This window comes from Ambystoma mexicanum, chromosome 11 (assembly GCF_040938575.1).
Source record: "Ambystoma mexicanum isolate Mex_15411 chromosome 11, UKY_AmexF1_1, whole genome shotgun sequence".
In the NCBI taxonomy this organism is placed as follows: domain Eukaryota; kingdom Metazoa; phylum Chordata; class Amphibia; order Caudata; family Ambystomatidae; genus Ambystoma; species Ambystoma mexicanum.
This window is the reverse complement of record NC_090934.1, coordinates 25947088-25961277: the sequence shown is the minus strand read 5'-3', so window position 1 is coordinate 25961277 and position 14190 is coordinate 25947088. Positions and strand designations below refer to the sequence as shown.

Genomic DNA, 14190 nt, shown 5'->3' with positions numbered 1-14190 from the left:
GTACTTGTCTAGAAACTTTGTCAGGTGTTAGAGAGAAAGAGGTGAAATGAGGAGGAGAGGGAGAGATGGCCAAAGGGGGTCGAGAGAGGAAGAGGGAGAGGAAGTAGAGATAGTGGACAGGATGTCCTGAGTTTTAGAGGAGAAGCGACAGGCCAAAGTACAGAGGGCCTGTTGAGGGAACAGGAGAGGTAGAAACCGCAACAGGATTGGCAAGGTCCTTGCAGATTTTAAAGAGTGTGGCTGTGTTTTTAGAGGCCACAGAGACGCAGGCATGAATGTGCGCTCTCTTCTTGATGAGTCTCATTGCTTCGACTGGCATTGTGGTGCAACCAGTCTAGGTATGTCTTAATGCGGCCTGGCATGCTTTACTGTAATGTTATTATGTGTCTACACTGGTCTACATTGTGCAGCCAGTTGGACATGTTTTCATTGTGGCATGGCATTTTTAATAGCAATGCATTAATGTTCATGTGCACTGTTGGTGACTTGCATGTATTGGATTGGTGTTACCCTGCAAAACAAAATCAAACACTGTGGCTTTTTAGCCAATGTTTCTCAGAAAGTGTGTTGTATATTGCATTAAAACACATATTTATATCTTTCTCCTGGTGCAGTGTGTGGCATAAGCCTTCAGCAACACGTTTGTGCATAGTGCGCAAGCGTGGTAATCTAGGCCAGCCCAGAGTGTGACGCGACTCGTGATTTGTTGCCGAGTTGGGGGGCCCCCAGATCTTGTGTTACGCCACTGACTGAATGTTCTATCATGCAGTTGCTCCTTTGCCTCTCTTACAGGCAAAAAGCACTTTGATGCCATGAACTATTAGGCGCAATAGGCGCTATACAAATGCAATATAACGTAACATAAGTGTAGTGTCTCAGAGGCCACCATGTCAAGAGTAGACGTGGCTTATATGTAGATATCAATCTGCCACCAGGCCCCGCGAGCAAACAGTTACATCATTTGAATCCTGGCTGCCCATGGTTAAAGGCAGGCTGTGTGCAGAAAATGATGTTACTCTGTAACTGCCCTGTTGCCAAACTAGAAGGCAGCTGCTGAGGGCAGCGGGTAGACAGGCTCAGCACAGTTACATGTTGGACTATAGAGCGTTTATGAAAGTGAGTCTGATTAGCAGCGCTCACTTTCAGAGGCAGAATTACCAGCGTCCTTTTGGGTTGCAGAAATCAACGCAAGCTCAAACTAGGCCATCCTCACAGATGGCATCCTGTCTGTCGCAATGACCTTGTCATTATTGTTATTTTTTCTCTAGATCCCTGCATTTCCTGGAACTGGGAATCCCATCCTTGTCGCCAGATGTTGCGTTTGGTAAAAGGGGGCACCAGACGTAGCAATCACATGTGCCGTGCTGCCTGACAGATGGCCATGAAAGATCACATCTGCCGCCCCCAGAGGCCCCACGAGCGCTGCACTGGGGTTTCTATTGATGGCTGCGATGCAGTGAGTCGCAGGCAATGCCCAACAGGAGCACCGAAGTCTCCATTTTCCCAATTTTACTGCTGAAAACGCTGTACACGTCTATTTTTTTTTAATTATGGAAATTGTAGTCTTGCTTTTCCCATTTCAAATGTAGGCCTAGTAATCACAGAATACCTAGGAGAAGGGGACTGGAAAACATGTTTGACTTTCTCATGTTGGCCTGCCCCTTCTCCCGTGCCCCCTTTTTGCCCCTTAACCTCTCCATTTACACTTTATCTCCCTTTAGTTCTCTTTTTCCCCATTCCATTTGCTTCTTTTGCCATTAGCCCCTTTTGTCCTCTGAATTATTTTCTTGTTGGGGCCCTCCTGTTCTCCTGTCACTCCTTTTCTCCCTTGGCTGCTCCCCTTCCTCTCTGGCCCCGCCCCTTTCGCTTGGCCCCGCCTTTTTAAAATCCCCGTTCATTGAATCCCTGTAATTGTCCCTGAGCTGGACTGTACCACGTGCAGAGTAGGGGGGCGTGTGGAGGCTTCTGGCATGTGGCTGTGCCTCTGCTCGCCGGAGATGGGGGGTGCAGGGGGCCTGTGAGTGGGGCGGCGGTGGCTTCCTCTTTGGGGGGCGGTCGGTGGCTGCCACGGGTGGTGGCTGCCGCACCTGTGCGCGCCTGACCTTGGCGCCCCCCTCTGCGCGGAATGGAATGCGCCGCCCTGTCTAAGCCCCGGAGCTGTAAAGCCGCTGCTGCCCGGGATGGGGAGAGAGAGCCCGGGCAGAGCCGGGGCAGGGGGGAGCTGCAGCGGGGGCGCCAAGAAGCAGGTACCCGGGGGAGTCGGAGCACCTAGGAGCAGGTACCTGGGCATGCAGGGAGGGAATAAGCACCTGGGGAGAGGGGAGGGGCTTGGGGACAGGGCAAGCACGCAGATACAGGCTGGTGAGGGAGGGGGGACCAGGGGCCCCATGGGGAGGCTGGCTGTGGAGGTGCAGCGGCGGGTGCAACACGGAAGCCCACAGGACCTCCACTGGAGACAGTGTGGCATGCATGCAGCCATGCATTTATCTTGGCAACCTTTAGCTAACTTGCTATGCCCATAAAGTACCCTGTATTGCGGGGGGAGAGGGGGCGGGAGGGGTGCTGGGGCAGTTTAATACGGAGGTAGCGGGGGACAAAATGAGGCGTATGTCCCAGGTGCATGGGGAGGAAGGGTGGACCAAAGCAGTTCAGAAAGTGGGGAGGTGCTGCTAAAACTGGGGGCACTCACTCACTCACTCTTACCTGGTCAGGACGCCTGTGTCGCCTTGACCGCTTCATAGTGGTGCCTGGTCACCTTGCCTGGTGGTGGTGCTCGCTTCATCCTGCCTGTAGTGGTGCCCACTTCACCTTGCCTGGTAGTGGTGCCCACTTCATTTTTTCTGTTGGTGTTGATTGCATTGTCTTGACTGATGGTTTCACTCACTTCATCTAGCCTGGTAGTGGTACCTGGTCACCTTGCCTGGTGGTGTTGCTCGCTTCACCTTGCCTGCTATTGGTGCCCACTTCACCTTGTCTGGTGGTGTTGCTTGCTTCACCTTGCCTGGTAGTGGTGCCCGGTCACCTTGCCTGCAGGTGTTGCGAGCTTCACCTTACCTGCTAGTAGTGCCCGCTTCACCTTGCCTGGTGGTGTTGCTCGCTTCATCCTGCCTGTAGTGGTGCCCACTTCATCTTGCCTGGTGGTGTTGCTCGCTTCACCTTGCCTGCTAGTGGTGCCCGCGTCATTTTATTCCTGTTGGTGTTGATTGTATGTCTTGCCTGATGTTGTCGCTAGCTTCATTCAGCATGGCAACAGAGCCTCCTCCTTCTTTCCTGGTCATGTTGCTCACTTGCATTGACTGGCCTGGTGGTGTCTCCTGCCTTGTCGTGCATTGTGATGTTGCTCACTTCACTTTGCCTGGTGGTGTTGCTCACTTCATCTAGCCTAGTAGTGGTGCCCGGTCACCTTGCCTAGTGGTGGTACCCACTTCATCTTGCCCGGTGTTGTTGCTCACTTCATCTAGCCTCTTATTGGTGCTTGCTACACCTTGCCTGGTGGTGTTGTTCGCTTCATCTTGCCTGGTAGTGGTGCCTGGTCACCTTGCCTGGTGGTGTTGCTCGCTTCACCTTGCCTGGTATTGGTGCCCGCTTCATCTTGCTTGGTGGTGTTGCTTGCTTCACCTTGCCTGGTAGTGGTGCCCACTTCAACTTGGCTGGTGGTGTTGCTCGCTTCACCTTGCCTGGTGGTGGCACCCGCTTCATTTTTCTGTTGGCGTTGGTTGCATTGTCTTGCCTGGTGGTGTCACTTGCTTCATCTAGCATGGTAGGAAAGCCTCCTTCTTCTTTCCTGGTGATGTTGCTCGCTTGCTCCACCTTGCCTGGTGGTGTTGCTGGCTTCACCTTGCCTCGAAGTGGTACCCACTTCATCTTGTCTGGTGTTGCTTGCTTCACCTTGCCTGGTGCTGTTGCTTGCTTCACCTTGTCTGGTAGTGGTGCCCACTTCATCTTGTCTGGTGCTGTTGCTTGCTTCACCTTGCCTGGTACTGGTGCCCACTTAACCTTGCCTGTTGGTGTTGTTTGCTACACCTTGGCCTGGTAGTGTTGCTTGCTTCATCTTGCCCGGTGGTGCTGCTCGCTTCATCTAGCCTGGTAGTGGGGCCCAACCACCTTGCCTGGTGGTGTTGCTCACTTCACCTTGCCTGGTAGTGGTGCCTGCTTCATCTTGCTTGGTGTTGTTGCTTGCTTCACCTTGCCTGGTAGTGTTGCCCACTTCAACTTGCCTGGTGGTGGCACCCGCTTCATTTTTCTGTTGGCATTGGTTGCATTGTCTTGCCTGGTGGTGTCACTTGCTTCATCTAGCATGGTAGCAAAGCCTCCTTCTTTCCTGGTCATGTTGCTCGCTCGCTCCACCTTGCCTGGTGGTGTTGCTGGCTTCACCTTGCCTCGTAGTGGTACCCACTTCATCTTGTCTGGTGTTGCTTGCTTCACCTTGTCTGGTGGTGTTGCTTGCTTCACCTTGCCTGGTACTGGTGCCCACTAAACCTTGCCTGTTGGTGTTGCTTGCTTCACCTTGGCCTGGTGGTGTTGCTTGCTTCATCTTGCCCGGTGGTGCTGCTCGCTTCATCTAGCCTGATAGTGGTACCCGGTTACCTTGCCTGGTGGTGTTGCTGGCTTCACCTTGCCTGGCTATTGGTGCCTGCCTCATCTTGCTTGGTGGTGTTGCTTGCTTCACCTTGCCTGGTAGTGGTACCCACTTCAACTTGCTTGGTGGTGGCACCCGCTTCATTTTTCTGTTGGTGTTGATTGCATTGTCTTGCCTGGTGGTGTCACTCGCTTCATCTAGCATGGTAGCGGAGCCTCCTTCTTCTTTCCTGGCCATGTTGCTTGCTCGCTCCACCTTGCCTGTTGGTGTTGCTTGCTTCTCCTTGGCCTGGTGGTGTTGCTTGCTTCATCTTGCCCGGTGGTGCTGCTCGCTTCATCTAGCCTGGTAGTGGTGCCCTGCCACCTTGCCTGGTGATGTTGCTCGCCTCACCTTGCCTGGTAGTGGTGCCCGGTTACCTTGTCTGGTGGTGTTGCTCGCTTCATCTAGCCTAGTAGTGGTGTCCGGTCACCTTGCCTGGTGGTGTTGCTTGCCTCACCTTGCCTGGTAGTGGTGCCCGCAACCTTGTCTGGTGGTGTTGCTCACCTCACCTTGCCTGGTAGTGGTGCCCGGTAACCTTGTCTGGTGGTGTTGCTCGCTTCATCTTGCCTGGTGGTGTTGCTCGCTTCATCTAGCCTAGTAGTGGTGCCTGATCACCTTTCCTCGTGGTGTCGCCTGCGTTCTCTTTCCTGGTGGTTTCACTCGCTTCATCTAGCCTGGTAGTGGTGCCCGATCACCTTGCCTGGTGGTGTTGCTTGCTACACCTTGCCTGGTAGTGGTGCCCACTTCATCTTGCCTGGTGGTGTTGCTCGCTTCCCCTTGCCTGGTAGCGGTGCCCTCTTCATCATGCCTGGTGGTGTTGCTCACTTCACCTTGCCTGGTAGTGGTGCCCGATCATCTTGCTTGGTGGAGTTGCTCGCTTCACCTTGCCTGGTAGTGGTGCCCACTTCATCTTGCCTGGTGGTGTTTCTCACTTCATCTAGCCTGGTAGTGGTGCCAGATCACCTTGCCTGGTGGTGTCGCCTGCGTTGTCTTGCCTGGTGGTTTTTACCCGCTTCATCTAGCCTGGTAGTGGTGCCCGATCACCTTGCCAGGTGGTGTTGCTTGCTTCACTTTGCCTGGTAGTGGTGCCCACTTCATCTTGCCTGGTGGTGTTGCTTGCTTCACCTTGGTGCCCACTTCACCTTGCGTGGTGGTGTTGGTTGCTTCATCTAGCCTGTGGTGGCACCCACTTCATTTTTTCTGTAGGTATTGATTGTATGTCTTGCCTGGCGGTGTCTAGCTTCATCTAGCATGGTAGCAGAGCCTCCTTCTTCTTTCCTGGTCATGTTGCTCACTTGCTTCACCTTGCCTGGTGGTGTTGCTCGCTTCATCTAGCCTGGTAGTGGTGCCCAATCACCTTGACTGGTGGTGTTGCTCGCCTCACTTTGCCTGGTAGTGGTGCCCACTTCACTTTGCCTATTGGTGTTGGTCGCTTTATCTAGCCTGGTGGTGGAACCTGCTTCATTTTTTTCTGTTGGTGTTGATTGCATTGTCTTGCCTGGTGGTTTCACTCACTTCATCTAGCCTGGTAGTGGTACCTGGTCACCTTGCCTGGTGGTGTTGCTTGCTTCACCTTGCCTGGTAGTGGTGCCTGCTTCATCTTGCTTGGTGGTGTTGCTTGCTTCACCTTGCCTGGTAGTGTTGCCCACTTCAACTTGCCTGGTGGTGGCACCCGCTTCATTTTTCTGTTGGCATTGGTTGCATTGTCTTGCCTGGTAGTGTCACTTGCTTCATCTAGCATGGTAGCAAAGCCTCCTTCTTCTTTCCTGGTCATGTTGCTCGCTTGCATTGACTGGCCTGGTGGTGTCTCCTGCCTTGTCGTGCGTTGTGATGTTGCTCACTTCACTTTGCCTGGTGGTGTTGCTCACTTCATCTAGCCTAGTAGTGGTGCCCGGTCACCTTGCCTAGTGGTGGTACCCACTTCATCTTGCCCGGTGTTGTTGCTCGCTTCATCTAGCCTCTTAGTGGTGCTTGCTACACCTTGCCTGGTGGTGTTGCTCGCTTCATCTTGCTTGGTGGTGTTACTCGCTTCACCTTGCCTGGTAGTGGTGCCTGGTCACCTTGCCTGGTGGTGTTGCTCGCTTCACCTTGCCTGGTAGTGGTGCCCGCTTCATCTTGCTTGGTAGTGTTGCTTGCTTCGCCTTGCCTGGTAGTGGTGCCCACTTCAACTTGGCTGGTGGTGTTGCTCACTTCACCTTGCCTGGTGGTGGCACCCGCTTCATTTTTCCGTTGGCGTTGGTTGCATTGTCTTGCCTGGTGGTGTCACTTGCTTCATCTAGCATGGTAGCAAAGCCTCCTTCTTCTTTCCTGGTGATGTTGCTCGCTTGCTCCACCTTGCCTGGTGGTGTTGCTGGCTTCACCTTGCCTGGTAGTGGTACCCACTTCATCTTGTCTGGTGTTGCTTGCTTCACCTTGCCTGGTGGTGTTGCTTGCTTCACCTTGCCTGGTAGTGGTGCCCACTTCATCTTGTCTGGTGGTGTTGCTTGCTTCACCTTGCCTGGTACTGGTGCCTTGCCTGTTGGTGTTGCTTGCTTCATCTTGCCCGGTGGTGCTGCTCGCTTCATCTAGCCTGGTAGTGGTGCCCAGCCACCTTGCCTGGTGGTGTTGCTCATCTCACCTTGCCTGATACTGGTGCCCGGTCACCTTGCCTGGTGGTGTTGCTCGCTTCACCTTGCCTGGTAGTGGTGCCTGCTTCATCTTGCTTGGTGGTGTTGCTTGCTTCACCTTGCCTGGTAGTGTTGCCCACTTCAACTTGCCGGGTGGTGGCACCCGCTTCATTTTTCTGTTGGCATTGGTTGCATTGTCTTGCCTGGTGGTGTCACTTGCTTCATCTATAGCGAATCCTCCTTCTTCTTTCCTGGTCATGTTGCTCGCTCGCTCCACCTTGCCTGGTGGTGTTGCTGGCTTCACCTTGCCTCGTAGTGGTACCCACTTCATCTTGTCTGGTGTTGCTTGCTTCACTTTGCCTGTTGGTGTTGCTTGCTTCACTTTGCCTGTTGGTGTTGCTTGCTTCACCTTTGCCTGTTGGTGTTGCTTGCTTCACCTTTGCCTAGTGGTGCTGCTCGCTTCATCTAGCCTGGTAGTGGTGCCCTGTCACCTTGCCTGGTGGTGTCGCTTGCCTCACCTTGCCTGGTAGTGGTGCCTGGTTACCTTGTCTGGTGGTGTTGCTCGCTTCATCTAGCCTAGTAGTGGTGCCCGGTCACCTTGCCTGGTGGTGTTGCTTGCCTCACCTTGCCTGGTAGTGGTGCCCGGTAACCTTGTCTGGTGGTGTTGCTCATCTCACCTTGCCTGATAGTGGTGCCTGGTGGTGTTGCTCGCTTCATCTAGCCTAGTAGTGGTGCCTGATCATCTTTCCTGGTGGTGTCGCCTGCATTCTCTTTCCTGGTGGTTTCACTCGCTTCATCTAGCCTGGTAGTGGTGCCCGATCACCTTGCCTGGTGGTGTTGCTTGCTACACCTTGCCTGGTAGTGGTGCCCACTTCATCTTGCCTGGTGGTGTTGCTCGCTTCATCTTGCCTGGTAACGGTGCCCTCTTCATCATGCCTGGTGGTGTTGCTCACTTCACCTTGCCTGGTAGTGGTGCCTGATCACCTTGCTTGGTGGTGTTGCTCGCTTCACCTTGCCTGGTAGTGGTGCCCACTTCATCTTGCCTGGTGGTGTTGCTCACTTCATCTAGCCTAGTAGTGGTGCCAGATCACCTTGCCTGGTGGTGTCGCCTGCGTTGTCTTGCCTGGTGGTTTTTACTCGCTTCATCTAGCATGGTAGCAGAGCCTCCTTCTTCTTTCCTGGTCGTGTTGCTCACTTGCATCGCCTGGCCTGGTGGTGTCACCTGCGCTGTCTTGCCTGGTGGTTTCACTTGCTTCACCTTGCCTGGTGGTGTTTCTCGCTTCATCTAGCCTGGTAGTGGTGCCCGATCACCTTGCCTGGTGGTGTTGCTCGCCTCACTTTGCCTGGTAGTGGTTCCTACTTCACTTTGCCTATTGGTGTTGGTCGCTTTATCTAGCCTGGTGGTGGCACCTGCTTCATTGTTTCTGTTGGTGTTGATTGCATTGTCTTGCCTGGTGGTTTCACTCACTTCATCTAGTCTGGTAGTGGTACCTGGTCACCTTGCCTGGTTGTGCTTCCTTCAATTATATCCTGATAGTGTTGTTGCTTCATCTAGCCCTGGTGGTGGTGCTTGCGGCATCTAGTCTGGTAGTAGTGCTAGCTTCGTTTTGATTGGGGGATGTCCTGAAAATCTGATATGTTTCTGGCCCTCGAGGCCTGGAGTTGGCCAATGTCTGAAGCTTTGGTCACTTGTATATCATCCTGCCTGCTGGGTGCCCCTCCTTAACCCATGTACATTGTAAGGTGCATTCACTTACCTTTTTTAATGTTGAGGATTTACCATAGCCTTACCTGGTTTGGAAAGTTAACACTTTTGGGGGAAAGTGGGTTTGATTACCTTTGTTTGGTGGGCTAGCATTCGCTTGCATGTCTGCAGCAATTGCTTACCCTTTCCTGGCTTTTAACTTGCCCTCTGCTTACTCGTACTTGCTAGATTAGCACTTGCCTATCTTAGCCTGCCGGGTTAACCTCTTTCTCTAGGGTTGGCACTTGCTTACCCTTACCTGTTGGGCAGGAGACTCAGCAGGCACTTGCTGAACCTTGTCTTCTGGGTTTGCACTTGTTTATCTTAGCCTGCCGGGTTAACCTCTTTCTCTAGGGTTGGCACTTGCTTACCCTTACCTGTTGGGCAGGAGACTCAGCAGGCACTTGCTGAACCTTGTCTTCTGGGTTTGCACTTGTTTATCTTAGCCTGCCGGGTTAACCTCTTTCTCTAGGGTTTGCACTTGCTTAAACTGTGCGTGCTGGGTTAGTACTTGCTGAACCCATGCCTGCTGGGTTAGCACTTGCTTATCTTTGACTCCTGGGTTTGCACTTGCTTATCTTTGCCATTTCAGAGCACTTTCGTACCCTGCAGGAGCTTGCATCTTTCCTGTGTTATACGCTTGCAGAGGTCACATGCTTCTCCTTGTTGCGTATGTGACCTGCACATTGCCTTGCTGAATATAGCTTGGGGATCTGGCTAAACCATCCTTGGTGAGGGTTTTCCCCATTGTCATCGCGCGTATGGTTCGATGGGGCTCTTGCTTGCTCTTGTTGGATGTTGTGGGTGCGCATTGTTGTATTGAAGTGCCTGCTTGCCTTTGCCCGGCAGAAGGCACTCCATTGTAGTTGCTTGAGGAGGTTTGCTCTCAAACAAGGCTTCGCTGGTGGTGGTAATTTGTACTCGCTGTGCACTGGTACCCCATTAGAACTTGCGGCACAAATTCTTAAGCCCATCTTTGGCTGGGATCCAGACTCCCCTTATGGGGAGCGCTCAATGCAAACTGAAGACTCCAGTTGCAGAGCCACAACTGTGGGAACATACAACGTCATGTATGTATTGAGGTTGTACTGATTGGGAGACATTTAATCAACAGTCAGAGCAAACCCTGTGGGATTGGATCTCCTAACGGGACGTCCCTAGGGAACGCAGTGCTGTCGGTGTAGTCTAGCAGGAGCCATTCAGCGTGTGGAGAGAATCTTCCCCCAAAACATTCTTACTTCACTGGATGAGCAGACAGCGAATAAGGAGGATCCATAGACTAGTTGACGAATAAGGCCACGTCATGGGATTACGGACCAATCGGGATGAGGGGGAGATCTCACAAGGGGAAGAGCTCAGTGGACCTGAGAGAGGCATCACAGGGGTGCTAGCTGCTAAAGGTTGGGGAAGAGGTGGCTAGAGAGTGCTGCAAGCTGGACCCCACGCTTTGTTGGGACAGGACCCAGGTGGCAGACTGTACCATAGAGCCTAGGTTGCCGGAGGAGTTCTGAGACCTAGTGAAAGGAATTTGGCGGATAGTCCAGGTGACCCTGTTTCCAAGGACTAAGGTACAATGAAGACGCCACCAGCAGATACTTGAGAAGCCCTGCTCTAGCTGGAGAGGCCCGGTTTTGATATCCGTAGACTAGTACGGTGGGCCATGAGAAGCCAGCAACATTTGGATCTGTCAATCCACCCAAAAGGGAGTGAGGAAATGTACAAGGTCACAACCCAATGGAAGAGAGACCCTAGAAGTACGGATACACGAGGTGGACCTGACGCTGCCTGTTGGGGAGTATAGTCCAAGCATTAAAGCGACCTATGAAGACTGTGAGAGACGGAAAAGTCAGAGCCTGAATTTTGGGAATTGTATTCCAAGTACCAATGTGTTTAAGAAAGGTTGTGAGAGAAGGAGCCGCTGCTTTGTGGAACATGTAGTACTACTTCCGCCTGTGCGCCACACCTGATCCCTGGATAGGTCTATGCACCAGGAAGTGATTTGTTTGTTTTTTAAAAGGCACTCCATGAAGGGTGTTCAATTAGAGAACTTATCCTTAGGTCTGGACTGAGAGTCCGGACATCACATGCGTGATACGTGAGTGAGCAGCCATAAGCAGATTGCCAGAGATGGTGCAAGTGGTTGGTAGAAGGTTCTATTGGCCGCACATTGTGTATGGGCGCGTTACAAATGCCATATCGTATCATATCATTCCATTGGTGTTGGAAGTGGACGTCCGGGTCTCATATTCTCTCATTTAGCCTGGTGCAAATGGGAACACTGTGCAAATGGCAACACTCGTAGCCTGGTGCAAATGGCAACACTCGTAGCCTGGGTTGGATTAGCCTGGGGGTCCTTGCTTAGCCGGAGGGAAGTGTCACTCACTCAGTTTTTCCTTCAAAGTGCAGATGCATAGCCTTGCAAGTTGGCAGTGATTATGAGGGGTAGTTTGGACCCTGTTTGTTATGAGGCTGGATTGACGTTTTTTTTTCTCCATCTTGTTCTTACAGTGAGACAAGTTCCTGCACGAGCCCCTGTGGTCCTGTCTGGTAAGGCAATCTGCTGACTCCTGTGTAATGTACATATCTGAGATGGACTTGACTCTGCTCCCCCCCCCACAGTGATCCTCTGCCCCCCTTCGATTGTCCTCTGACGTCTCCCCCCACCCATTGTAGCCTCTGTCTCCTCCTCGTGGTACTCTGTCCCCTCAACTTCCCCAGTGGTCCTGTGCGACCTCCCCCATTATGATACTCTGTCACCCCCCCCATTCCTCGTAGTCCATGGCCTCTACACCCCCCGTGATTCTCTGCCACCCACCCATCCACTGTGATATGATATGATATATGATAGGTTATTTATAACGCGCTTAATACCCAGAGGTTTCTAAGCGCGGCCCCGGGGATTGAACTTGTGTTGTTCCGTGTCGTCTTGCTTCCAAGGCGAGCACGTTGCCACTGAGCTATGCTCCTGAGACGAAGGACCTCTTGTGGTCCTCTGCCTCCTCCTCCCCACCACCCCTGGATATCCTCTGCCTCCTCTTCCCCACCACCCCTGGATATCCTCTGCCTCCTCCTCCCCACCACCCCTGGATATCCTCTGCCTCCTCTTCGCCACCACCCCTGGTTATCCTCTGCCTCCTCCTCCCCACCACCCCTGGATATCCTCTGCCTCCTCTTCCCCACCACCCCTGGATATCCTCTGCCTCCTCCTCCCCACCACCCCTGGATATCCTCTGCCTCCTCTTCCCCACCACCCCTGGATATCCTCTGCCTCCTCTTCCCCACCACCCCTGGATATCCTCTGCCTCCTCTTCCCCACCACCCCTGGATATCCTCTGCCTCCTCTTCCCCACCACCCCTGGATATCCTCTGCCTCCTCCTCCCCACCACCCCTGGATATCCTCTGCCTCCTCTTCGCCACCACCCCTGGATATCCTCTGCCTCCTCTTCCCCACCACCCCTGGATATCCTCTGCCTCCTCTTCCCCACCACCCCTGGATATCCTCTGCCTCCTCTTCCCCACCACCCCTGGATATCCTCTGCCTCCTCTTCCCCACCACCCCTGGATATCCTCTGCCTCCTCTTCCCCACCACCCCTGGATATCCTCTGCCTCCTCCTCCCCACCACCCCTGGATATCCTCTGCCTCCTCCTCCCCACCACCCCTGGATATCCTCTGCCTCCTCCTCCCCACCACCCCTGGATATCCTCTGCCTCCTCCTCCCCACCACCCCTGGATATCCTCTGCCTCCTCTTCCCCACCACCCCTGGATATCCTCTGCCTCCTCCTCCCCACCACCCCTGGATATCCTCTGCCTCCTCTTCGCCACCACCCCTGGTTATCCTCTGCCTCCTCCTCCCCACCACCCCTGGATATCCTCTGCCTCCTCTTCCCCACCACCCCTGGATATCCTCTGCCTCCTCCTCCCCACCACCCCTGGATATCCTCTGCCTCCTCTTCCCCACCACCCCTGGATATCCTCTGCCTCCTCTTCCCCACCACCCCTGGATATCCTCTGCCTCCTCTTCCCCACCACCCCTGGATATCCTCTGCCTCCTCTTCCCCACCACCCCTGGATATCCTCTGCCTCCTCCTCCCCACCACCCCTGGATATCCTCTGCCTCCTCTTCGCCACCACCCCTGGATATCCTCTGCCTCCTCTTCCCCACCACCCCTGGATATCCTCTGCCTCCTCTTCCCCACCACCCCTGGATATCCTCTGCCTCCTCTTCCCCACCACCCCTGGATATCCTCTGCCTCCTCTTCCCCACCACCCCTGGATATCCTCTGCCTCCTCTTCCCCACCACCCCTGGATATCCTCTGCCTCCTCCTCCCCACCACCCCTGGATATCCTCTGCCTCCTCCTCCCCACCACCCCTGGATATCCTCTGCCTCCTCCTCCCCACCACCCCTGGATATCCTCTGCCTCCTCCTCCCCACCACCCCTGGATATCCTCTGCCTCCTCCTCCTCCTCCTCCCCACCACCCCTGGATATCCTCTGCCTCCTCCTGCCACCCACCCCTGGATATCCTCTGCCTCCATCGACCCATTCACCCCTGGATATCCTCTGCCTCCTCCTCCCCACCACCCCTGGATATCCTCTGCCTCCTCCTCCCCACCACTCCTGGATATCCTCTGCCTCCTCTTCCCCGCCACCCCTGGATATCCTCTGCCTCCTCCTCCCCACCACCCCTGGATATCCTCTGCCTCCTCCTCCCCACCACCCCTGGATATCCTCTGCCTCCTCCTCCCCACCAGCCCTGGATATCCTCTGCCTCCTCTTCGCCACCACCCCTGGATATCCTCTGCCTCCTCCTCCCCACCACCCCTGGATATCCTCTGCCTCCTCTTCCCCACCACCCCTGGATATCCTCTGCCTCCTCCTCCCCACCACCCCTGGATATCCTCTGCCTCCTCTTCCCCACCACCCCTGGATATCCTCTGCCTCCTCTTCCCCACCACCCCTGGATATCCTCTGCCTCCTCCTCCCCACCACCCCTGGATATCCTCTGCCTCCTCTTCCCCACCACCCCTGGATATCCTCTGCCTCCTCTTCCCCACCACCCCTGGATATCCTCTGCCTCCTCCTCCCCACCACCCCTGGATATCCTCTGCCTCCTCTTCGCCACCACCCCTGGATATCCTCTGCCTCCTCTTCGCCACCACCCCTGGATATCCTCTGCCTCCTCCTCCCCACCACCCCTGGATATCCTCTGCCTCCTC

General features: G+C 54.4%; 1 protein-coding gene across 4 annotated transcripts in view; it reads left to right on the top strand.

The window, feature by feature from the left end:
* The first annotated feature begins 2110 nt into the window (after positions 1–2110).
* HPCA (hippocalcin) overlaps positions 2111–14190 on the top strand; it is a 163963-nt gene continuing 151883 nt past the window's right edge. Inside the window, exons 1-2 of one of the 4 annotated variants that reach the window (XM_069622451.1) lie at positions 2111–2246; positions 11477–11515. In XM_069622451.1, coding sequence (XP_069478552.1) covers positions 2126–2246; positions 11477–11515 — 160 coding nt within the window. In that variant the 5' untranslated portion in view covers positions 2111–2125. Of the gene's footprint in view, positions 2279–11476; positions 11545–14190 lie in introns of all 4 variants that reach the window. The other 3 variants (XM_069622453.1, XM_069622452.1, XM_069622454.1) reach the window with 3 other exon arrangements.